Source organism: Pseudozyma flocculosa (genome assembly GCF_000417875.1).
Source record: "Pseudozyma flocculosa PF-1 unplaced genomic scaffold scaffold00003, whole genome shotgun sequence".
Taxonomy (NCBI): Eukaryota; Fungi; Basidiomycota; class Ustilaginomycetes; order Ustilaginales; family Ustilaginaceae; genus Pseudozyma; species Pseudozyma flocculosa.
Genome location: NW_006920871.1, coordinates 539,738 through 563,436, shown reverse-complemented (window position 1 = coordinate 563,436; position 23,699 = coordinate 539,738). Strand labels below are relative to the sequence as shown.

The window sequence follows — 23,699 nt, the reverse complement described above, 5'->3', positions numbered from 1 at the left end:
CCTTCCTCTCTCTGACCATCCATCGCTCGCCCTCACCGAGACCACCGCCATCCCCCTTCCGTTCGCCTGCTCACCGTCCCATCTCCGTTGCTCTGTCCCTGTCGCCCGTCTCGCTCACCATGACGCAAGCCGACCAGGTCGCCCAGTCCTCTCAGCAGGCGCTCGTCGACGCCCGAATCCAGAATGTCATCGACAACCTCCCTGCGATCAACCGCAAGCTGGGCGAGGCCGATCCTCGCGAGATCATCGAGTGGGCCATTGACAACCTGCCGGGCCTCTACCAGACCACCGCCTTTGGCCTCACTGGCTGCATCACCGTCGACATGATCTCGCGGATCAGTGCCGAGCGCGCGGCCAAGGCGGGGCAACCACCCAAGCACCTGGTGCCCCTCATCTTTGTCGACACCCTCTACCACTTCCCGCAGACGCTCGACCTCGCCGCCAAGCTCGCACGACACTACGACGCCGAGATGCACACCTACTACCCGCCCGGCACCCGCACCGTCAACGAGTTTGAGACCAAGTGGGGGCCCATGCTGTGGGAGCGCGACGAAGACACCTACGACTACCTTGTCAAGGTCGAGCCGGCGCGACGCGCCTACGAGGAGATGGGCGTCCGCGCAGTCTTCACCGGCCGCCGGCGGTCGCAGGGTGCCGATCGCGCCTCGCTCAACGCCGTCGAGGTCGACGAGACGGGCCTGATCAAGGTCAACGCCCTCATGAACTGGTCCTTTGCCCAGGTGGACGGCTACGCCAAGCTCAACGCCGTGCCCTACAACGAGCTCCTCGACCTCGGGTACAAGTCGATCGGCGACTGGCACTCGACGGCGCTTCCCGGCGTCGGCGACAGCGAGCGCTCGGGCCGCTGGAAGGACAAGGGGGGCAAGACCGAGTGCGGCCTGCACAAGGATTACTTCAAGATGAAGAACCTGGCCGAGAAGAAGCTGCGCGAGGCCGAGCTCGCCCGCAAGGACGAGGCCAAGGACAAGGAGCTCGAAGCCGCCGCAGTCGCAGCACCTCAAGATATCACGGCGACCTCCGCGGCTCAGCAATCCGCCGCCGTGGCCTCCTCATAGACTGGTCTGGCTTGCCCAGTCGTCCTGGTCGACGACAGCTGCAATGCACGCCCTCCTTTCGCCTGCCTCGCTCTTCCGCACCGATGCCGGCCGCCTCCCTCGCGGTACCCTTGTCTCTCTGTATATCTAATCGGCTCCCTCCATTCCATTGCTCCGTGCATGCATGTATATCCAAGCTGGCCTCGACGCCGACCATCGTCAGCTGCTCAATCGCTGGCGGTGTGGCGATCGAGGTCGCCCCCAAAACAGGGTTTGCGGCATGAGCTGCACTGCCCTTGGCCATCCCTCGGCCTTGCAATAAACACCCACAGACCACACACCTCGACCGACAAGAAGAGTCGTGGGCTCGTGCAGGGCTGTGGCCATGTAGCATCGCATGCTAGCAGACGTCTGGAAAGGCCTGTCGATAAGGTTGTGTGCGTGCGCTGTGCACACCGGGGCCCGATGTGTGTCTTGTTGCTGGAAGCCGCACTTCTTGTCTTCCGCTGGAAGGCGAAGCTGAGCGCTGCCGGCGCATCGTTCGGCAGCCTCGCGGGCCACAGGTTGGAGCGCAGCGATCGCTCACATCTCATCGGAGGGATCTCGACGGATCCATCGGCCATCTCCGGCCTGCTCGCTCGAGCCAAAGAGGATGAGGATGCATGCACGGCGACATGGCGGCGCCCCAGTCGGGGCCGGCAGCGCGGAACGTGGAGCCCGACCACAAAGCAAGGCTGCGCGATGCGGGCAGGGCCCATCCGTCGTTTCTTCTTTGCCCCAGCCAGAAAGGCCTGCCTCGGCCAGGGCCCCCGCGAGCGCGCATTTTCCTCGCCATTTTCCTTCGTGCTTCGGACTTGGCCGTGGCTTTCGCCTTTGCTGCGACCCTCTGGCTGGACCGTGACTCGCTCCTCGTCGCCCTCGCTCCGGGCCATACAAAAATGGCGGCTCGGCGGGGAGCGTGTGGGGAAGAGGAGCCCCTCGAATCCCTTCCTGACCCCTGCCTTGCCTCTGCCCGCACTGTAGCTGCCAGAGAGCTGCTATCCATCGACCTCACCTTTCCGCCAGCTTGAGCCAGCCAGCCAGCTCTCTTCTCCATCGGGCCAGGACCGAAGCCGTCTCGGGTCAAAGCCTAAAAATCAGAAGGGTCGGCCCCAACACGCGCGCTAGCCTGGCCCCCACCACGCCACGCCACGCCTCGCCTGGCCTCGCCCAGCCCCGCCTGCGCCCAATTTTTATTTCCCTCACCCCAGAGAGCAAGACTAAGGAGGTGGTCCCTGCCCCCTTCTCTCTCGGTCCCCCCACTCGAGCCATCTCTCTTGGCACCACACGTTGCGACCTCAGCATCGCCATCGTTCTGCACCCTCTCGCTCGCCCGTCCGCGTCGCACACGTGCAGCGCTTCATTCCTCGTCGCCCCGATCCCTCCCTCGCCCGTCGAGGTATCTTCCGACTAGGATTCGCACGGACCCAAGCCCTCGCCGATAGTCGACGAGCAGCAGCCAGAACCCACCGCCGGCTCCCCCTCCCCGCTGTCTGAGCCAGTCGGACCCCCATCCTCATCGACACCACGATGCAGTCGCACCACGACTGCTATTCCCATTCCGGGACGCAACAGCATGGCTGCGTGAGTACAGACAGACACCCTGGTCCGATGCGGCTCCAACACGGCTCGAGCTGCTTGAACTCGGGCCGTCTGCAACGACGTATTCAGGCCTCGCGATGCCTCCCGGCGGGGCGCTCTCGCCGAAGCATCGCTCGCTGCATTGCGGCTGACTCTCGACGGGGCAAGCCGGGCCGCTCTCCGCGTCTCTCCCCCCGCGACGCCCCGATGCGAAAGGAGGGCAATTGCTGACGCCCTTGCTGCCTCTTATCATCTCCTCTGCTGCCCGCCTCGATGTCGCCGACCCGTCTCGCAGTCGGCCTCGGAAAACTTCAGACCAGCCATGCCTGCACCCAACCTCCTCCCGCGCAGGGTCTTCATCGGAGCCGTCATCTCTTCCAAAGGCGTCAACGACCTGCGCATCATCGAACGCGCTATCCTCGGCGTTGGCAGCGGGGGTGTGATCCGCTTCGTCGAGGATCTCGACCTGCTCGAGGCGCAAGAGAAGCTCCAACAGGCCGCTCCGAGCCCGTCCGAGACCTCGACCGCGTCCACGGCCTCGCAGGGAGAGGACCGATCCTCGACGCCCATCGCCATTCCCGGCCAGGCGAGCACCGCCGGTCTGCCCGATGCGCCGGCGCTCTCGAAACTCGAGATGCCGCCGCCCGCCGTCGCCCAACAATCCCAGACGGCCGGCCTCAGCGAGTCGGCCAAGCAGGAGCAGGCGCTCGTCAAGAAGGTCGTCGAGAAGCACGGCTGGAGGTACAAGCAGTACAAGCTCGTCCGCGTCCCTCCCGGCAGCTTCATCTGCCCAGGATTCATCGATACCCACACCCACGCCTGTCAGGTCCCCAACATTGGCCTCGGCCAGCAGTATGAGCTGCTCGACTGGCTCCAGCACGTCACCTTCCCGCGAGAGAGGCGGTTCGAGGACCCGAGGTACGCGCGGAAGACGTACGAGTCCGTCGTCCAGCGCCTCATCGACTCGGGCACCACCACCGCGTGCTACTACGCCACGCTCCACCTCGAGGCGTCCAAGATCCTGGCCGAGATCTGCAACGAACGAGGCCAGCGCGCCTTTGTCGGCAAGTGCCAGATGGACCGCAACTCGCCCATCGACTACGTCGAGAAGAACGCCTCGACCTCGATCGAGGACACCAAGGAGTTCATCCGCTTCACCCGCAGCCTGCGGCCCTACGGCCAGCCGCCGGATGTCTCGTCTCCCCGCATGAGCCCCGCCGACGCCGTCTCTGGCATGTCGCCGGAGATGGACGCCAGCATCGCCAGGCTCAGCGCCACGGTCGACGAGATCATGTCGCCGGGCAGCAAGCCCGCGTCCGAGTCCGGTGGCAGCCCGACATCGCAGCGGCTTGCCCTCAAGCCAGTGGCCCGACCCGGCCCCGTGGCCCACCGCACGCCGAGCAACACGAGCATGAGGAGCGCCAGCGGCAGCTCGACGCCGTCGCGCGTGCGGGAGCGCGAGCTGGCCAACGCGCTGGTCCAGCCCATCCTCACGCCGCGCTTCGCCATCAGCTGCACGGACGCGATGCTGACGGGCATCTCGGCGCTGCTGTCGCGCGACCCGACGCTGCGGGTCCAGACCCATCTGAGCGAAAACGAGGGCGAGATCACCTTTACCAAGCAGCTCTTCCCCTTTGCCAAGACCTACACGTCGGTCTACGACCACTACAGCCTGCTAGGGCCCCGGACGATCCTCGCCCACGCCATCCACATCGATTCGGAAGAGCTCGAGATCATCAAGAAGCGCCGCTGCGGCATCTCGCACTGCCCCACGAGCAACCTCAACCTCCGCAGCGGCGCCTCGCGCGTCGGCGAGATGCTCAACATGGGCATCAAGGTCGGCCTGGGCACCGACGTCTCCGGAGGCTTCGGCCTCGGCATGCTGTCGGCGATCCGGGAGGCGAGCGTCGTGGCAAAGGTGCTGGCCTTCCAAAAGGCCAGCGACGAGGAGCTGCAGCGCAAGGCGGCCGAGGACAAGCAGAGGCTCGAAATCGACCTGCCCAACAGGAAGACGGACGAGGCCAACATCGACGGCAGGTACCCGCGGCCGCCGGTGCAGGGCCAGTACAAGCCCCGCAAGACGCAGCCCTCGTCGCTGGCAGGGACGGGGAGCAACACGCCCGTCACCTCGACGACGGCGGCCGGCGCGACGGCCATGTCGCAATCGACGTCGACCGACTCGGTGTCGGCCGCCGCCACCGCACACCAGCAGCAGCAGGACGCGGCCTCGGCCACCGTCGCCGCAGCTGCGGCGGCGGCCGCCCCGGCACCGCCACCGGAGGACTTCACCAAGGGTCCCCTGACGATCGCGACGCTCTTCTACCTGGCGACGCTCGGCGGTGCCGAGGTGTGCTCGATGGCGTCCAAGATTGGCAGCCTGGACCCGGGCAAGGAGTTTGACGCGCTCCTCGTCCACACGACGTCGCAGTGGGGGCCCAGCGGCTACACGGGCAACCCGGGCTGCTTTGTCGAAGAGGACGACGCGCTGGCCGACGTCTTTGAAAAGTGGCTCTTTACCGGCGACGACCGCAACATCGGCACCGTCTTTGTGCGCGGCCGCGTCGTCGGCGGCGCTCGGCCGCTCAGGGATTGAGCGGCGTCGGCGTCGGAAGCGGCAACAGAACCGGGACCAGGACCAGACGGCAGACGAGGGAGCGGAGCGGAGTTGGGGGGATGAGCAGGGATCGAGATTCGTGCAGCGTCGGTAGCGCAGGCCGACGAACGAGGCGCCGCGGAGCGGACCAGACATGTTCGTGTTCAGAGTTGGTGGGCTAGGTGTGTGTTACGAGGAAAGGGCGGGGAGGCAGCGGGGCCAAGCATCCAGAGGCAATGATCAGCATTTCCGTCACCTCTGCTTGCAAAACCCCGTCACGGGGGGAGGGTTTCCCCCGCACACATCGACGTACCTCGTAGCGGCGCGGCGAGGGGCGATGCGTCCTCGATGCATGTCTCGTGGAGCTGGCCGCGGAAGAGGTAGCGTACCTTGAGGTGCTTCTTTTCGCCCATGACTGGGTCGTGGAAGCCGAGGATGTTGGACTGCGCGGCGGAGGGCGGGCGAGGCGGAGGGCGGGCAAGGATGAGCGACGGGACGATGACGAGAAAGGGCCGGGAAAGGGACTTACCTTTGGTCTTCCGCCTGGCACGACAATCTGGCCCTTGTTGACGAGAGCCTGGAGCGGGATCCTGACATCCCACACCACCTCATCCGGCACGGTACCGTCCAGCACCGCGGCGGGTACGGTGCTGTGTTCCCTCTCCCTCTTCCACACCTGCCCCAGCTCCTCTTCGCTCCCCTCGAGGGGCGGTGGGAACGCCTCCCTCCTCCCGTACCAGGCCTCGACAATGACCAGTCCGCCCTTGCGCATCTCGGCCTCGGCCTTTTTCAGGGCCTGGTCGCGCAGCACCTCGCACGCCTCGATGGCGGCGGTGCGCCGCTGCAGGATGACCTCGGCGTGGTCGCGCCGCAGGTGCGCCAGCTTGTCCGTGATCCGGCGCCGCTTGCGCGGCTGCAGGTAGAGGTGGTGCAGCGCCGTGTACCCTGCCGCGGGCAGCGCCGCAAAGAGGATGACGAGGTCGCTCCGGAACTCGGACGAGAGCTGGATCGGCACCATGACCTTCTGCCCCAGTCGGTTGACGCGCACCCGCAGCGTCACGCCGCCTGGCACGCCAAAGTTGAGGCCCAGGCTCAGCCGCACCGCCTCGGTCAGCCGTCGCTCGCCATTGGTGAAGGCCGAGAGGCCCGAGCCGGTCCCGAGGTTGAAGCCGACGCGCACCTTGACGCCTCCCAGCACCTTTGTCGCCCAGTCGGCGCCGATGCTCTGGTCCACCTCGGAAATCGACGTCTGCACCGTCCAGCCCTTGCCCTCGCCCACCTGCTTCGTCAGCCCCACTGAGGCGACGGGGGGCTCACGCCGGAACATGGCTCGGGGCGACAGCGACTTGCCCCATGGCCCGACAGTGTAGGTGCCCGAGCGGATCGACGTGAAGCCCGTCAGCATTGACTTGGACGAGAGCCGCTGACCGTAGGTGAGATTGAGCGTTGGCGGCGAGGCAAGCGTCTGCAGCGTGCTCTGCCAGGTGAAGAACCTGTACGGGAAACAAGCCGCGGGGAATGCGGGTTCGAGAAATGGTCAGTATGCCCAGCGCAACTAGAACCATCGAGGCGAGGCACGGAGCGGAGCGGTTCCGACGAGATACTCACGAGTTCTGATCGAGCGTGTACTGCCCCTTTGTGGTGAGGATGTGTGGCCGGATAAACGTCATCGTGACCTCCGAGAACAGCCTGGGACTCCAATGTGCCTTGACAGTGCCGACGAGATTGCCGCCTCCCATGCCGCCCCGACTGACCATCTGGCCGGAGAGGTTGAGCGACGTCGTGTTGGTCACCTGCGTGTCGAAGCCGTGCTTGCCAATCAGCTGCGTGCAGCCGACCCGATTGATGCGCTCCTCGAGCGTCACCGGGCCGAACCTCCCCTTGGGCCTTGGGATCCGCTCTGGCCGAGCAAAGAGGGCGGTGGCATCGATGTGGGCGGTAAAGTCACCCTTGGACTTGACGAGGTTTTCGGCATCGGCAGCTTGCCGGCGCCGCGACTCCCGCTCAAACTCGGCCTGCATCTCTGCGGGGGTGCGGCCGCGCAGCGAGACGGTCCAGGACGACTTGAGGCCTTCCTCGCCAAAGTGGTCGTACACGGCGCGCTTCTCGCGATCGATGAGGGTCTCGTAGGCGCGCTGGACCTCGCGGAAGCGCGACTCGGCAGCCGCCTTGCGGACGGCGTCCTGATGCTTGTCAGGATGTAGCACGACTGCAGCCGGGAAGGGAGCGTCATGCCGCTAGCGTTGCGTCAGCGGAGACGACAGACTATCCTGAGCAGCGTATTGCGCCGCTGATAGACTCACCAGCCAGGGATCGGTAGGCGTCCTTGATCTGCTCTTCTGTCGCCTCCTTGTCCACGTTGAGGAGGGCATAGAGGCCTTCCTTGTCCGCGTCCTGGACCGGGTCAGAGGTATGCGAGGGCCCTGCCTTGGTCGGGTCGTGTGCGTCTCGGAACGGCCGACCCCCGAACAGAGGCTCGTCATCCTCTTCGCCATCGTCTTGAGAAGCGGCGGGCGGTGCACTGGTCCTGCTGCGCTGGGTGCCGGACTCAGGGTCGCGACTGGATCGCGAGGATTCTGCCGGTCGTTGGGCGCCTGAAGACGCTGGGGTTCTTGACGAAGACGGCGGAGAATGTGAGGCGGAGGCGGAGGCGGAAGACGCCGAGGGACGTGTGTCGGAGCGTGGTGATGCCGAGTCGGGACTCGACTGTGGACCAGAAGACGTTGTCGAGCTGGAATCCTGTGACGACGGCCTGTATGGTGCATACGGGTCGTCGTCGTCGAAGTCCTCGACGGTGGCCGCCGCCGGTGGGGCCATGGTGGTCCGGCTGGCTAGAGGCTCTTCTTCTGGCGCGCGTGAGGGCGGATGGTGCTAGGCAGGAACAGGCGGAGGAATGGCCTGGAAGCAGCGAGTGCTGTTCAGTGGCGGTCAGAACGTCGAAGAGGCGGTGTGGCGAAGGGTGGCGTTTGGGCGGAAGGGTTGAGTTGGTGCGAGAGAAAGGAATGAATGGCGAGGTGGGGGCGTGCACGCTGGCTGGCCAAGCTGACCAAAGGGCGGGCCTCGGGCCACACTCGGGCGCGGTCCGGCAGGGGAAAAAAAGCACGTCGACCCCCGCTCCCCTCCGAAAAATAAGAATCCAAAGTGGAGCACCGGCTGCCAGCTCAGCCTTCCTCTCATGTCGCCACGTCCGGGGCCGGTGCGCGGTCTGAATCCCTCTCAGTCGGGATAAGGTGTCAGTGCGTAGCTCGCAGAGGGTCGCCCCCTTTCTTATTGCGTCGCAAATGTGACACTCTTCACTCTAGAACCTCGAAACGGCGACGCGGTTCATGATGCCGTGACCGCCGTACGGCTCGAGGCCGGTTGCGAGACCTGGCCGACGACCAGCGGCGCCACCGTCTCGAGGACGCGCAGCACCGGCTGCAACGCTGGCTCCTCGACCTCGGCCTTGGCGTTGCGCAGCGCATCCACAAAGGCCTTGCACAGGTCGCCCCTCGACTGGGACAGCCGCGCGAGCTTGAGCATCACGAGGCTCGCCAGCTGGTCGACGATCCGGCTCGCGGGCGTCGGCGACTGCGTCGACAATGGCACGGCTGGCTCCCCGGCGTCCACCATCGCCTCCATGTCCGTCACTCGCGTCGTCTGGACCGAGGCGAGGCTGCGCAGCAGCACCATCGAGAGTCCGACCACCTGGGCAACCGCCACGACGCTCTCCTTGTCCTCTACCGCACCGAGGTCGACGTGCTGCAGCACAGCGAGCAGAGGTATGACCGAAGCGTAGGGAATCGCCTTGGCATCGCCGGTCGACGCAAGGGCGAGGAGCATGGACAGCGCTTGGATGCTCTCGGCGCTCCTGTTTGCGCCCATCTGCTGCAAGACCCCTGACGCCGCAGCCTCGGCGCCCCACTGCTGCAAAGAGCTGGCAGGCTCGACGGTCAGCAGCAGCCTCGACGTCGCTAGAGATCCCAGTTGCGTCCTCAACCAGACGGAAGCCTTGGCCAGACCTGCAGAAGAGTGCCGCGGCAAGGTGTCGATCAGAAGAAAGAGGGGGACACGGCCGGTCAGAGCCATACGAGGTCAATGCTAGCACCGACCCAATACTCACCGCCAGACGTCATGCCGAAACCTTCCATCCCGGATTTGAGCGAGCCAAGGTCGAAGCCGTCGGTTCCCTTTAGGGACCTGGCCAGGTCAGGCTGAGCGAGGAAGCGCTCAAAATCGGCGGCGACAGTGTGGCGCACCGCCGGCGGGCATGTCTCAGAGCCGAGGATGAGCTGTACGACGGCCAGGTGGACGGTCCTCGACGTCGCATCCCTGCCGAGGCCGCTGCTGAGCAGGACCTCTTCCGACGTCGACGACCGAGACAGGAGCGGGAGCAGCGGCACGCGCTGCACCTCTTGCAGAAGCCACCGCATCGCCGCCGGCAAGGTGTAGCTCAGCAGATCCTGCAGGAAGTACGAAAGGCCGCCGCGCAGGGTTTCAAGATCGATGATGCCCGAATTGCACGCATTGATCGACTGCGAGAAGAGGGTCGGGGCGAGCCGCAGCAATGCTCGCGGAGAAGAGTCGCTGCCAGAAGATTCGACCAGGGAAGGCGCAAGATTTAGCGGGAGGCAAGAGGAAGCGTGATCAGCGACGAAAACAAGGCGGCGACGCAGTAGCGTGCGAGGGTGGCGACTCACCGTGTGAGCTCGTCCGAGATACCCTCGTTGTCAAACAGCGCCGATATCCACCTGCCGACGAGCGAGCGTTCGTCGGGCGCCAGGTCCGCGAGCCGGTAGACGACGGACGACGCCCGAAGGAAACGGGCGAAGAAAGAGTCTCTGTTGTCCGACGGGACCACGGCGTCGGCTGCGACGCTGTACCGCTGACAGACGAGCTGAAGGAGCAAGAGGATGTTGCACAGCGTCGATGGCTCATCGCTCGCTTGGCCGACATCGCCTCGATCCAGCAGCGACGCCAGCATAGTGGCGAGCTCGGCCGGATCAAAGTAGAGCGTCAGGGTGTCGAGGGCCGGCAGGTTGGCCAGAAGCGCCTTGCAGCAGCGCGAGACCGAGTCGTAGTCCTGCGCCTCGAGCCAGTAGTGGAGCTGCTGCAACAGCTGCTGCGAGAAGGCGTGGTGTACGCCTGGGTCGCGACAGACCTTGTCGAGAAGTTCGGTCAGGTCGTCGGACGCCAGCTTGTTCTCCAGAGACGATGCGATGTCGAGCCCTTCGAGCTGAGCATCCATGCGGAGAGACTGGCTGAGCGACTGCACCTCTTCCGCCAGCTTGTGGCCTCCCGGGAATTCGTCCGTGATCGCCTCTGGCCGGGCAAGGGCGCTCTCGATCAACGATCGGAGCAGCCAGGCCCGCACCGGCTGATGCGTCGGGGTCTCGGCCCCCACGACCGAATCAAGCATGTTGTCCATCCTCGCGTCGCCGTCGTGGGTGGCTGCCGCCGCAGCTGTCCCGGTCGATTCGCAGCCCTCCAGCTTGTCCGAGGACGTGATGAGCAGCGCCTTGAGCGCCGACTCCACCCGGGCGTGGGGCGGCATGCACCTCTCGCCCTTCAGCGCGATTGCGCAGCCCGAATCGAGCCACTGCTCGATCTGCGCAAGCACTTCGGGCATCAGGCCGCACAAGGCGTTGCGCCACAGGGTCGAGTACGTCTCGGCCGAGCCTTTGAGAGCCGAGGGGGTCTCGACGACGATGGAGCATGCTTCCGCGGCTGCCGAGAGTAGCTCGAAGTAGAAGGCCGTGAGTGACTGGTCGAGCGTCACCGAGGGTGCCGCCTGCTCGCGTCGGGCCAAAAGCAACATCTGGACCGCTTCCATTTTGCAAGGCCAGGACATATTGGAGTCGACCAGGCGGCGAAGCAGCAGAGCGACCTCCGGCTGAGTGGAGGGGTGTTGCTGCGCCTGCTCGCCTGCCTGCGAGAGCGCCGCGACATCGATGAAGTGATCCCAGGCAGGCTGCTTGCCGGAGACGAGAGCTCCACCCTCGCCCAGCATCTTTGCCAGCGTGCCGTCCAGAGCGCCTCCGCCTGAGCTTGAATCAAAGAGGCGACTGAGCTTGTCGAGCTGCCCGCCGAGCTCTTTGAGCAAGGAGATCTCCGCTTCCCACGTCGGGTTGAGCGTGGATAGAGTGGTCTCGATGAGCTCGACGATCTGCCTGACCGACGCACCCGCGGCAGCAGCCTGAGAAGAGAACGTCGAAGATGGCTCTCCGGCCGTCTGCACGGAGCAGAGGCCTTCCTGCAGGCCAGAGAGGAGGGGCAGTGCCGAGTGCGTCAATAGGGCCATGCCAATCCGGGGCGCCAGAAGGTTGTGCGGCGAGGCGACCTTGGCCGTCGACGCCAGCTGCACGAGCAGCATGTTGATGCTGAGGTAGCCCAGCGCGGCCTGGTGCTCGTCGATGGGGGCCGACTGCGATGCCGCTGGCTCCGCGTCCGGCCTGTCCTCGGCGGCGGCCTGCTGCTGCGGCTGTCGAAACGTGGCCGCGATCTTCTGGCGAAAGGCGACAGAGTCTGGTCTGAAAGCACCAGGCGTGCTGAACAGCATCATGAAGCCCTGGCCGACGATCTCGGACACGCACTCGAGCACGGATAAGAGCGCCTCGATGCGTTGACCGGCCCGGACCTGCGACCAGCTGTGAGCCAGCAGCGTCAAGGTGACGTCGAGAGCATTGCATATTGGGCCTTCGTCCGACGAGGTCCCTGACTGCGCCGTTGCCCCGTAGATGGCCTGTCGAAGGTAGTCGGACAGTAGCGGATCCACGACGCTGGACGACAGCAGCCTCGATACGAGGACGGCCGTCAGCGGGTCGGGGTCATCGGCCGGCGGGGATGATCTGCGTTTCGCTTGGTGTGCAAAGGCCAGGAACTAGCTCGATGCAGCAAGAGATGAATGGACGGCAGCGCACGTCGTCTAGGGGGGTCAGCCCTGCAACGAGGCAGCATGGCGCCCAGGTGAGGCCAAGGGGCCGACGTACCTTGCTCGGCTCTATCCTGCGCGCGAGGCATTGCGAAAGAAGGGATGCGACCTTGCTCGCGTAGTCGGTGTCTGCCGCCATGGTTTACGTGCCCTCTTCTCTGGGATCCGATGATCCGTGCTGCCGGGCGTCGCGGTCGAGGCGTCAAGCGGTCAGGAGCGATGGTGGTGTCGCGGCGGAGGGAATGTCGTGTTGGTCTGGTCGGTCCGCCGCATGGCTGCCTCGGGAGTCGGCCTGGACAGGCGACAAACTCCACAAGAGCCAAGTCTGGCTGCCGGCCGGGTCGCCCTCTTCGACCTTCCCATGCTCAACCAGGTACAGTAGCCGCCAACCTGCCTGGCAGGCCAGGTACAGTACAGTAGCTGACCGGGGCTGGCCAAGATTCAGCCTTTTCTTCACAGCCACCTTCCCAGGGACGACCACGCCGTTTCTACCGGTGAATTCCTTCAGTCAGGACCCAGCCTGCGCCACGCCATGCTCATCCGAGCCAGAGACGCCAACGACTCGAAGGTCGCCTCGGCGATGTACATCTGCGCACGTTGCCTTGGTCCCGTCGAGGCTGAACAGGCGATTCGCATTTCTATAGATTGAACAAGACGGGCGATCTCGGATCAAGGACCTCGACCGCCGCAACGAGGCTTGAAAGCACGAAAGCGCGTCCTCTCTTTGTTTGCATATCGCTCGGCCCGGCGACGAGAGCCCCCTCGGCCCGCTTCTTCCATCGAGGTGGCTTCGCTCGGGTAGCGGTAAAACGTAAGTAGCAAGCCTGGGAGCTGCTGCGGGATACCTAGGAAGCCCGGCGGAGCTGGCGGCCTACTCGCCGGCAAGACGCCGCGACCGCTTCCTGACCCATATCGGCAGGAAACCTCCGGTCCCCTCGATGGCGGTGAGTGTTGTGTAGGCACCTACTGTAGGTATCCAGGGGCTGATCCGATTTCGTGCGGTGAGCGGCGCCTCACGGGCTGAAGCTCAAGCAAGCAGGCTAGGCGGGCTAAGTAGTTGGCGTTGGCCGACGCGGGGCAACCTCGAATGCTGCCTCCCTCGTCCCGAACCACCGGTCCCGCGCCTACCAGACGGTCCGATGGCGCCGTGCGGACTGGCACGCTGCGGCGGATCGGTAGAAAGCTCCGCGTTTCCCGCCGCTTCGGAAGGCTTGCCGAGCGAAGCCTACCGGTGGTGCGTCGAGCCCACCGTGGAACTTAGCTCCGGGCCTGTTCGCTGTTGAAAGCGTGTCGGGAACCGTCGCGGGGCGAAACCCCTTCAGTTGTGTGCCGAGCACGCCATGGTGGCGGTCCCTGCCAAGTTGACAGCATCTTCCGAGATTGCGCCAAGGGTGGCAAGCAGAGACACAAGCAGCAAGCTGAACAGTTGTCTTACCCATGACTAACTTACCCGAAAGGTCGACAGGTAGGCATCGACCAACGAAGACACGTTCCGTAACGCAACGTCGTGTGGACTTGCCTTCGCGGATGGCACCTACCGTACTTGCTGATGAGTTCGCGCGATGCCCGAAGGCCTTCATATCTATAGGCATGCTGACTATCAGAGCTGCTGGTCGACGACCCGTCGAGGGCCCCTTGCGCCTGTCCAAAGGCGCGATCGGCGATCGGGATCTGTGGCACTGAGCATCGACTCAGCCCCGCTTGCCGTTCCGGCCGGCGCCACAGTACGGTTGCGTGGTCAGATCATGGACAACAACTTGAGGCAGCATCGCATCGAGTCGGTACCTTCCCGCTCGGCCCGACCAATCGACCGGCACATCTGTGCGCCAAGAGGCAGGGGTTAGAGTGGCCAGCCTTGTTTCCGATGTAAGTACACACAGACGTACGTTGGCCGAGGCTGGCACTGGCAATCCTTCAGGGGCGCTCCCGAGAGGGCTTCTCGAAGGTCGGAGCTCGTGCACTGCTTGTCGCAAGTCATGCTCGGACCGTGCGCGCTGCGCAAGAGTGCGGATGGCTCACAGCGGAGGCGCCATTCAGCACTGCAGGAAGCCATCTCTCTCCTTTGCCCTGGCAATGCTGCGTCGCCCATGTCCCAACGCTGCCAGGTCGTTATGCCGCCGACGAGGACCCTAGCCTGGCCGAGCGGATCTTGGCGATTGATGCACCGCCATTGTGATGGAAGAAGGCCTGCCTGCTGGGCAGCGGTGCCTTCACCAGCGACGCAGGTCCGACCATGCGTTCCCGTCCGAACTGCGCAGGGTGAGTCAGGCAACGATCAGCGACCGCACTACGACGGCCTCGCAGCTAGACCCAACACGACAATATCGTTACAGTAGTAGCGGTGCACGACTTCCGACTGAGCCTGTCTCTCGCTCCAGGGCACGAAGCACACGGCTGTTTGACAATCCGGATAACGAGGAAGTACGGTGCCATGGAAGCGGTGGCGTATCGCTCGAGCGACAAAGGGCAAGCGAGATTGATTCGTCGGCGCCGCAGCCGGTTGATGCCGTCATACTGTCTTGGCCTGGTGCCGGCCCTAGCCTTAGGCGAGAAGAGAGAACGCGTTCTTGCGCAGTCTGACCCAGAGCACAGAGTGGCGAAGAGCTCCAGGCGATGGTCGACGACTGTACCGGGAGATACAGACCGTTTTCGCAGATGGAGACCACCGTCGAGGCCGGCTGCCGTGCGATCAAGGCCAAACAGAGCGGCTTCTAGACCTTTGGATCCTGCTTGCGACAAGGTGTGAGACCCTCGGAAGATCCGCACGTACTCTTTTGTCCTCGTCGAGGCCTGCCGCTGTGACTGCACCGGTGCCCATCTTCCTTTCGATGTCCCTTTGCCCTCGTCGGTGGAACTGTACTTTCGCCCAGGTGTAGGCACGGTGCTCATCCTTGCCTCGCCCTGCACCGCTGGCTGGCAATTGCACCTCACGCTACGTGCTTGATCGAAGTGCTCCTCGCTGTCGTGGGTGCCGGTAGCTGTCAAGCAAGGCAGAAGAGACGAAGGTTGGGCTTCAAACGAGGTTTTTTTGGCTGTCTGGCAGTGGCTGGCGCCTGGCCATGGTCAAGATGATCCCCCACCAAGGGCCCATGTGCGTCGAAAAATCGGACAGTTCAACGCGTCCCCCCCTTGGCCCCCCTCGGCCGCTTCGCCGTCCGCGACATGCGCCAGACGGTCGCCGTCGGCGTCATCAAGTCGGTCGACAAGACTGCCAAGGGTGGCAAGACCACCAAGGCCGCAGAGAAGGCGGCTAAGAAGAAGTAAACGGTGCAGCCTTCGCGGCCACCAGGCGCTTCCTTGCCTGCCCATCGCTGCGGCGGCCGGCAGTCCGGCAGGGCCCGGTAGGCTCCAGGCCAGGCCAGCCGGCGGACGACGGCACATCGAGCCTCGATGCTGGACGGTAGGCACACCACAGCCTAGCCTGCCCATGCCCGGCCACGGAAGGGCTCTGCCTGGTGGTCCAAGCCCTTCTTTCCGCCTGCCATCCGGCCTGTTTGCGCAGTCGGCGCCGTCGCTTGCGGCTGCGGCCTTCGCCAAAGTAGGGATCGAACATAACCATCGAGGGGAGGCCGGTGGTTTCGCTCGCTTCGGCAACGGCGGCGTCTTGCGGCGCCTGGAAGGGTTCTCGAGAGTAGAGAGAGAGGGGACAAGCCGGCAAGCCCAGCCTCTGGGGCGAACCGTAGGCCGGGCAACAAGCCAAGCAGCTGTACAACGGCCGCTCTGCCGCTGCCCTAGCCTCTCTGCTTCTCTTCCTTCGTTCCGCTGCCTGGAACCCGCACCGGCCGCGGCGGGTTTCCATAGCAGCCGCCGTTCCGTCCTCAGTCACCACCACTCTAGGTGCACCCGACGCGTACGGTGGTGCTGCTGGAGCCCATCTGGACGGCACCTCACCAGCGGGTGCCGAGGTCTGGGCCTCATGCCCGTCGAGGGCGCAATTTACATAGCAGCTCGTCGCCTCGCCACCGAGAGAGTCGCCTCACCACCTGCCTACTACCAGTACTCCGAAGGCCTCGCAGCGCTCGGCAGGGGCCCCTCACGGCGTCCGCAACCGCACACCTCTCTGGCAGAGAGGCCCGCCAAGCATACGAAGAGGATCTCAGCATCCGCACCTGCCTGCTTCCATGCCGTGCTCGCCGCCTTCGTGCCGCATTCTTTCCGTTTGGGAGTTGGCCCCCCTTGTCGGAGGCTGCACGGCGTGAACTGGTTGACAAACGGCGGCTGCTCGCTGTCCACCTGCCTGTGTATGTGCACGCTGCTGTGAATCGCAGCCTAGTTAGCAGCAGAACGGACGCTGGTCCTCTTGCTCCTTGACGGCCAGCCGAGCTTCGCTCTGCATCGCACCGACGCTAAGTAGGGAAGTCGCGGTCGGCGGATCGAGTGTGGCGGGATGCGGCGCGGCGAGGCACAGACCTCGACGGCAACAAAGCAAGCAGCAAGCCGGCCTTCAACAAGGCCGTCGTGCTGGCCACTGGCGTGGGCTGGGAGAGGCGCAGTCAGAGCGATGCATCTCCCTCGCCTCTTGGCCTTCCAGCACGTCCGTACGGTCTGTCCGGCCGGAGGGGCGAGCAACTCTGAGGCTAACCGTCTTGCATCTTGGGCTCCGATCCGAGCCTGTTTGCTCCTCGAGAGCCGGCCAGCGGAGCGGACGGCGACCAGAGACGAGGGCTCAAGGCCGGGAGCCGCCCGACCCTGCCTCCTCGCTACAGTACGGGAGGGCCCGATGACTTTTACCGCCGCATCGCAAGCGGTTTGGCGGAACACTGCCTCTGAGCTGTCGGTATGTGGTCCGAAAGACGACCACCAGGGTGGCCTCCAAGAGCAGATGGCTCGTCCACAGTGGGCGACGCGAGGTCTTAGGGTCGAGGCAGGGTGGTGCGAGATCTGTTTAGAAGGAGGGTCGGAGGGTATGGTCGACCAGAGCACATGCAGTCCTTCTCCTTTTCCATACACCCAACACCATCACAGCCATCGTCGCCTATCGTCGCCTTCTCGTCGTGTCGAGCAAAAGATCAAACGTGACCAGCCCTGCCATCAGCAAGAGAAGCAGCAGCATCTCTTCGGAACGCAGCCTTCCCCGCCTCGCCAGCTCGCTCGCTCTCCTGCACAGCGCAGCCCAGCCCCCGTTTGGCTGCTTGGCCGGCCTGGCCTGGCCCTGCAGCTGCCTGCCTTTTTCGGTCAGCAGAGTGTGGCCCTGGGGCGTGTCGCGCGCAACCCTAGAAAGTGACCTGCCTGGCTCTTCTTGCCTGCGCTGACCTCGCCTGCCTGGGGCCTGGTGCCTTGCTTTCGCCTGCTGGCCGGCCTGCCGCCCTCCTGCGTCGCTTTCTTGCGCCCCGCTCGCACGCTTAGACTCTTCTGTGGCCTCAGCTGCCCGCCCGCCCTCTCGCCCGCCCGCGTGCTTCCTGCCTGGCACTTTTCCCACAGCCCGCCTCCCGCCCTCGCCGCGCTGCCTGCTGCCTCTGGTTTGGCCCTCGCCGCCGCCCTTGACCACCACCGCCCGGCCTTAGCCTCGAGGGCCCTCAGCTTGCTTGCCTTCCGTCGCCCCCCGCTTTTACTACACGACCCTCCACGCCATCTCTCGCTCTTCGTCCCAACCAACTCGTCCCTACGCCCACCTGGTCTTCATCAGCGCGACCCTCCGCACCATCGCATCCGCCACCCTCTCCCATCATTGGACCTCTTGGCGACCTCTCTCTCTACCTCGACCCCTCTGAATCGCCCAGAGTCCGTCCTTAAGCCCGCCACCTCCGATCCACGACCGTCACGAGAAGCCGTCGGGTCCTGGCCTGGCTGTGAGCGTTAAACTCTGCCTTCCAGCCACCAACACCAATACCATCGCCGACGCCACACTACCGCCACGATCCAAAACCTTTCCCCCGCCCTCTTCCCCGACCGGCGCTACGGTAGCCTTCTCCTCGAACGCCGCTGAGCCACCGTTCTTCCTCGGCCTTGCCGACCACACCTTCCGGACCGGGCCTTGCAGCTTCTGCCCGCTAACCGTGACTTGCGACGGGCAGCTCGCCGCGCATTCGACGCCTTCGTCTCCCTAGTAGTGTCCTGCGGCACTGCAGATTAATAGGCCTCGGACACCGGCGCTACTCGGTCTCGGCCTCGTCCTCGTCCTCTGCCAACCGTGCGACCACCGCCTTCCGACGCTCGCCCCCTTGCCACCTCTTCCGCCGGCTGGCATGGCCCACGGCTCCGCAGCGATGTCGCACCTCTGGAACGAGCCCGCCGAGAGGTCCCACTTCTCGCCCAACGCCCATGCCTACGCCCAGAGCGCTGGCCTACCCATGCAGTACCACGTCGGCAGTCCCAACCTCGGCAACCCCGGCCGTCCCAGCATCCAGCAGCAGTTTCAATTCGTCGTCAAGCCCCAGCAGCAGCAGCAGCAGCAGCAGCAGCAGCACCAACACCACCACGCCCACGACGTGTCTGATAACTACCAGTACCGTACTGCCGATGCCGGGCTCGAGGCGTCTGGCATCATCGGCTCGACGTCGACGCTTGACAAGTCTGGCTCCGCACTAGGTTCTCAGCACCCTGGCTGGGCCTTTGAACACGCTGCAAAGCTGTCCCACCCGCCCGCGGCATCCGGCACATCGACGCTAGATGCCTTTGGCAGTGGCAGCCATGTCGCTCCTTCCTCGCAGACCCCCGGTGCGCTGAGCGGGCCTCTCGGCGGCCTCCACCACGATGGCAACACTGCTCTGGTCGACGCCAGCTCCAACTCTTTCATCTCAGACTCGAGCGTCATGGCCAACACGACGTCCTACCCTCTGTCCCAGGCCATGGCCGGCGTCCCCATCCCCATCTCGCAGCCCGTGCCCTCGGCCGCGCTGGGAGCGCCCGTCTCAGTCGCCCCTCTGCCGTCGCGCCGGTCTGTTGACGTCGGCATGGACCGCGCGCCGCTCGGGTCTACCTCGTTCGGCAGCGGCGGCCCCGAGATGACGGCCTCGGAACCTACTTTTGCTGGCTCCTCGGCCTCTCCCACCAGCTCCAACGGCCGTCTCGGGTCCAGCCCGGAATCGCAAGGCCTCCCGAGGAATTCGATGTTTGGTGAGCCGGCACTGCAGGTCTCCGGCCCGGCACTGGCCAACGTCGACGCCTGGATGGCATCGAGCATCAACGCGGCCCCCAGCGTCACGTCAGTCTCCTCGACCGACATGGCGATGCCGCATGGTCGATCGTCGAGCGTCCACTACGCCTCGTCGTCGCAGGCTGCTGCTCCCGCTCTTACGAGGCAGCAGCAGCAGCTCAAGCACCAGCAGCAACAGCAGCAACAGCAACAGCAGACTTTCAAGACGAGCGTCGAGCGGCGAGAGAGGAACAAGGCCTCGCAGCGCGAATCGCGCAAGCGTAGGCAGGACCGCCTCGAGATGCTCGAAGCCGAGAACGCGGCGCTGCGCAAGGCGCTCGCCAGCGCCAAGAAGGACAAGGCCGGCAAGGGCCTCAGCTCCAAGTTCTCCGGCGCCATCTTCCTCGACGTTATCGAGCCGCACCTCGAGGACAGCTCGGCGGAGCAGGGCTTCAACGAGCTGATCGGGCACCGCTTCCCCGAGCAAAAGTCCGAGGCCCAAGAGGTATTCAACGAGCTCGACGTTTACGATCCGCGCGAGGCCGAGGGTGAGGCTGCGCAGACGTCGGACGTGGCGATCTCGCACAGCGCTTACGGCGAGGCCGCCGAGATCCCGGCCGAGACAGACAACCAGGTGGCCAAGTCCAGCGGGCCGGTTCGCAACGGCCGCGGCGCACAGCCGCAGAGGAAGAATGTGTGGGAGCTGGGCATCAGCCACCACGAGTCGTCCAAGTCGTTTACCTCGCTGGTCGTGGTGCCCGAGCTGGTGCTGTACAAGGTCTGCCGGCTCTACTTTAGCCTGGTGCTGCCCTTCACCACCTCGCTCAAGTCGGGCATCGTCAACCTTCGCGCCGCGCGCGCCGCGCCGTTCCTGCTGGGCGGGCCGGACGAGCTGCCGCGGTTCAAGGGCGATCCGCTGGATGAGGCCAAGCCCGAGCTGGTCCTGCCGCAGAACCTCATGCCGACTGAGAACCAGCTGCGCATCGGGTTCCACCCGGTCGAGATCGCCGTGATCCCGTTTCCCTCGATGCGCGACAAGCTGCTCACGATCATCGAGGCCTTTCACAAGCTCGAGGGCATCGAGGACGTGCCCGACGGCGCCCGGATCACGGAAGAGGAGCGTGCCTACTCGCCGGCCTCGACGCACCCCGAGGTCTACGCGGGCAAGATGCAGCAGCGCACCGCCATCATCTCGGACATGTCGACCTGGACGCCCGAGGACGAGCTGGACCCCAAGAACGCCGTCGTCATCCCGGACCGCAATCGCGTCTACAGGTACGGCTTCACCGAGAAGCCCAAGGGCTCGGTCAAGATGGGCCGGCCGGCGCAGCGCTTCCTCGACGACTTTTTCGTCGAGGTGGTGCGATCCTTGCGCATCTGGACGCCCGCCGGCGACGTCTTCGACCAGGAGGGCTTCGAGCTGCGCGAGAGCTTCTTTGAAAAGTACCCCTCGCTCGTCGACGAGAAGATCCTCCGCGCCACCAACCGATGGCGCCGCGCCCGCGGCGAGGCTCCGATCAGGCTCTAGCCGTCTCCGGACGCCGCACCGCGAGCTGGGTCGCATGCGTGGCTCGCATCCCGTCCGCAAGACCAGCGCACGCCCGAGCCGCCTTTCGCTCTGCCACGCATCCCTACAACCCTCCGACGCTCCGCCCCGCCTCGCCTCCTGCTAATCGCGCTTTCCCTGCCGCCTCGTCTAATACCTCCGCCAGCGCCTTTGTCTCTGTCGCTCCCTTCATGGCATCATTGGCGGCCACCCGGCATTCACATACACGATCCGCCCTGGCCCCTTTGCCGCATCGCATCTCATCCGCGCCCATGTTCGCTTCTTCTTCCTGTCCCCGGCTGTCCGCTGGCAGCGCACCCTGCCGGCCTCCGCCCCCCGCTCCCCGCTCGTTGCCTCCCTCCCCGTCACCGTCCCGGCTGCTCTCGGAGTCCACCTCTCCGTCTCCGGCTCCTTTTCCCTTCTCTTCCACGCCCTCTCTCTTTCTCCTCTGTCTGTACACTAGTCGGCTCGCTGTACAATGTCCCTTTGCTAGCATGCCCTTTGTGTGTTCGTTGACCTGGCCATAGAACCGTCGCGCACCCTTGCCGTTGCCTTTTGCGTGGTACGTGCACGACCGAGAGCAGATCGAGGGAGGGAGGAGGACCCTGCCGCCGGGTGCTGCTCGCACGCACGCACAGACGCCCATCGAAATTCACACGGGGCAGAGGGGCTCGAGGCAGGCGTGGGTGCGTGCGCCCCGTGCCCTCGGGACGGGTCGAGCTGGTCAGGAGAGACCAACACAGGCCGCCGTGCACACAGGCGACCAGGCTTGGAAGAAGCAAGCAGCAGGGAGCGACAAACAACGATCCCCCTGCCGTTCCATCACCTGCCCACGCCCCCTGCCATCCTCCTACCATCCCCCCTTCGCCGACCACCGGCCACCGCACACGCAACTAGCCACCGCCACCGCCCACGACGATGTCCTCGGCGCCCATCGACATCACCGCGCTCCGGGCGCGCTACGAGGCCGCGGGGCAGTCGCACCTCTTCACCTTCTGGGACAAGCTGACGGCCGACCAGCAGGCCAGCCTGGCTGCCCAGCTCGACGCGCTCGACGTGGAGCGAGTCAACCAGGTCTTCAAGACGGCCATCCAGGCAGACGACGAGGCGAGGTCCGGCAAGTCGGCCAGGATCGACCCGCCGCCGGCCTCGAGCGTCCAGTCGACCATCGAGGGCGAGGCCGACGCCGCCGAGGTCGAGCAGCTGCGCAAGCTCGGCCTGGACGCCATCGCACAGGGCAAGGTCGGCGTGCTCCTTATGGCCGGCGGACAGGGCACCCGCCTCGGCTCCAGCGCTCCCAAGGGATGCTACGACATCGGTCTGCCCAGCCACAAGAGCCTCTTCCAGCTCCAGGCGGAACGCATCCTCACCCTGCAGAGGCTCGCGGCTCGTGGCGGCCAAGACGTCGTCGTCGTCCCGTGGTACATCATGACCTCGGGCCCCACCCGACGCGACACCGAGGACTTTTTCAAGAAGCACGACTTCTTCGGCCTCAAGCAGGAGAATGTCGTCTTCTTTGAGCAGGGTGAGTTGCGAGCCCCGCCCAGCCGGGCCATGGTGAGGGCAAGCTGGCGTTGCATCGATCTGACGCGCTCCTCCTGCCTCTTTCGCCCCCGCCCCGTGCCTCCTCTCCGCCCAACCCGCCCGCAGGGACGCTGCCGTGCCTCTCGCTCGACGGCAAGATCCTGCTCGAGAGCCAGCACAAGGTGGCCACGGCGCCCGACGGCAACGGCGGCCTCTACCGCGCGCTCCGCACGCCCTACACGGCCGGCAAGCCGGACACGGTCATCTCGGACCTCGAGAGGCGCGGCATCCAGTACCTGCACGCGTACGGCGTCGACAACTGCCTCGTCAAGGTGGGCGACCCCGTCTTTATCGGCGTCAACCTGCAGCAGGGCGTCCAGGCGGGCGTCAAGGTGGTCAAGAAGACGGACCCGGCAGAGTCGGTCGGCGTCGTGGCGCTGCGCGACGGCAAGTTTGGCGTCGTCGAGTACTCGGAGCTGCCGCAGCAGCTGAGCGAGGCGCGCGACGCATCGGGCGAGCTCGCCTTCCGCGCCGCCAACATCGCCAACCACTTTTACACGACGTCGTTCCTCGCCGCCGAGGTGCCCAGCTTCGAGGCGCAGATGGCCTTCCACATCGCCCGCAAAAAGATCCCCACCGTCGACCTGGCCTCGGGCGAGCCCGTCAAGCCCTCGGCGCCCAACGGCATGAAGCTCGAGCTCTTTGTCTTTGACGTCTTCCCCTTCTGCGACCGCCTCGCCGTCCACGAGGTCGCCAGGAACGAGGAGTTCAGCCCGCTCAAAAACGCACCCGGCACCGGCAGCGACGACCCGGCCACCTCGAGGCGCGACCTCCTCGCCCAGCAGAAGCGCTGGCTCCAAAACGCCGGCGCCACCGTCGTCGACGGCGTCGACATCGAGCTCAGCGCTCGCCTCACCTACAACGGCGAGGGCCTCGAGAGGTTCAACGGCGTCACCCTCGACAAGAGCCAGAACATCGAGCCCTAGGCCGAACGCACCGGCCCAGCTGGATGTGTAGAATAGCCGCCGGCCGTCGCACTCGCCTTGACGGAAACGAATGGACATTTTGAATGGGTTGAGGGAGATCGCTTTGAAGGGCCTGAGGGCGTGAACTTTTTGATAGGGCTGACGCAACCTTGTTGCGAGCAAACCTCTCAGGCGCGGGGGATTTCAACTGATGATGCAGCGGCCCCAGCTCACTGCGGCCTGTGCGACTGCAGTGTTTCATGGACCGCATCAGTTGCAGCTGCAAGCATGAAGCCTGGTGGTGCATCACGAAGTCGGGAGAGCAAGGTGATTGCAGCAGTCCATGCTTGGCCCCTGTGATGCTCTGCAGCAGCGGTCTGAAGGGAGGCCACAGGGGTGCATGTACAGTGT

General features: G+C 65.2%; 6 protein-coding genes across 6 annotated transcripts; 4 read left to right on the top strand and 2 right to left on the bottom strand.

The window, feature by feature from the left end:
* Positions 1–119: 119 nt before the first annotated feature.
* PFL1_01305 (uncharacterized protein) lies at positions 120–1,076 on the top strand (the record flags this gene model as incomplete). Its single annotated transcript, XM_007878808.1, has 1 exon — positions 120–1,076. One exon carries the CDS (start codon positions 120–122, stop codon positions 1,074–1,076), a length of 957 nt encoding a protein of 318 aa, XP_007876999.1.
* A 1,548-nt stretch (positions 1,077–2,624) lies between these two features.
* Positions 2,625–5,268, top strand: PFL1_01304 (uncharacterized protein; the record flags this gene model as incomplete). The annotated part of the gene is made up of 2 exons (XM_007878807.1): positions 2,625–2,678; positions 2,971–5,268. 2 exons carry the CDS (start codon positions 2,625–2,627, stop codon positions 5,266–5,268), a joined length of 2,352 nt encoding a protein of 783 aa, XP_007876998.1.
* A 164-nt stretch (positions 5,269–5,432) lies between these two features.
* On the bottom strand, positions 5,433–8,085 carry PFL1_01303 (uncharacterized protein; the record flags this gene model as incomplete). Its single annotated transcript, XM_007878806.1, has 5 exons — positions 5,433–5,446; positions 5,582–5,711; positions 5,798–6,761; positions 6,877–7,477; positions 7,572–8,085. 5 exons carry the CDS (start codon positions 8,083–8,085, stop codon positions 5,433–5,435), a joined length of 2,223 nt encoding a protein of 740 aa, XP_007876997.1.
* Positions 8,086–8,592: 507 nt separating this feature from the next.
* PFL1_01302 (uncharacterized protein) lies at positions 8,593–12,317 on the bottom strand (the record flags this gene model as incomplete). The annotated part of the gene is made up of 4 exons (XM_007878805.1): positions 8,593–9,269; positions 9,371–9,834; positions 9,948–12,127; positions 12,237–12,317. The coding sequence occupies 4 exons, from the start codon at positions 12,315–12,317 to the stop codon at positions 8,593–8,595; spliced, it is 3,402 nt and encodes a 1,133-aa protein (XP_007876996.1).
* A 6,046-nt stretch (positions 12,318–18,363) lies between these two features.
* Positions 18,364–20,781, top strand: PFL1_01301 (uncharacterized protein; the record flags this gene model as incomplete). The annotated part of the gene is made up of 1 exon (XM_007878804.1): positions 18,364–20,781. One exon carries the CDS (start codon positions 18,364–18,366, stop codon positions 20,779–20,781), a length of 2,418 nt encoding a protein of 805 aa, XP_007876995.1.
* A 936-nt stretch (positions 20,782–21,717) lies between these two features.
* On the top strand, positions 21,718–23,309 carry PFL1_01300 (uncharacterized protein; the record flags this gene model as incomplete). The annotated part of the gene is made up of 2 exons (XM_007878803.1): positions 21,718–22,324; positions 22,450–23,309. 2 exons carry the CDS (start codon positions 21,718–21,720, stop codon positions 23,307–23,309), a joined length of 1,467 nt encoding a protein of 488 aa, XP_007876994.1.
* Between the last annotated feature and the right edge of the window lie 390 nt (positions 23,310–23,699).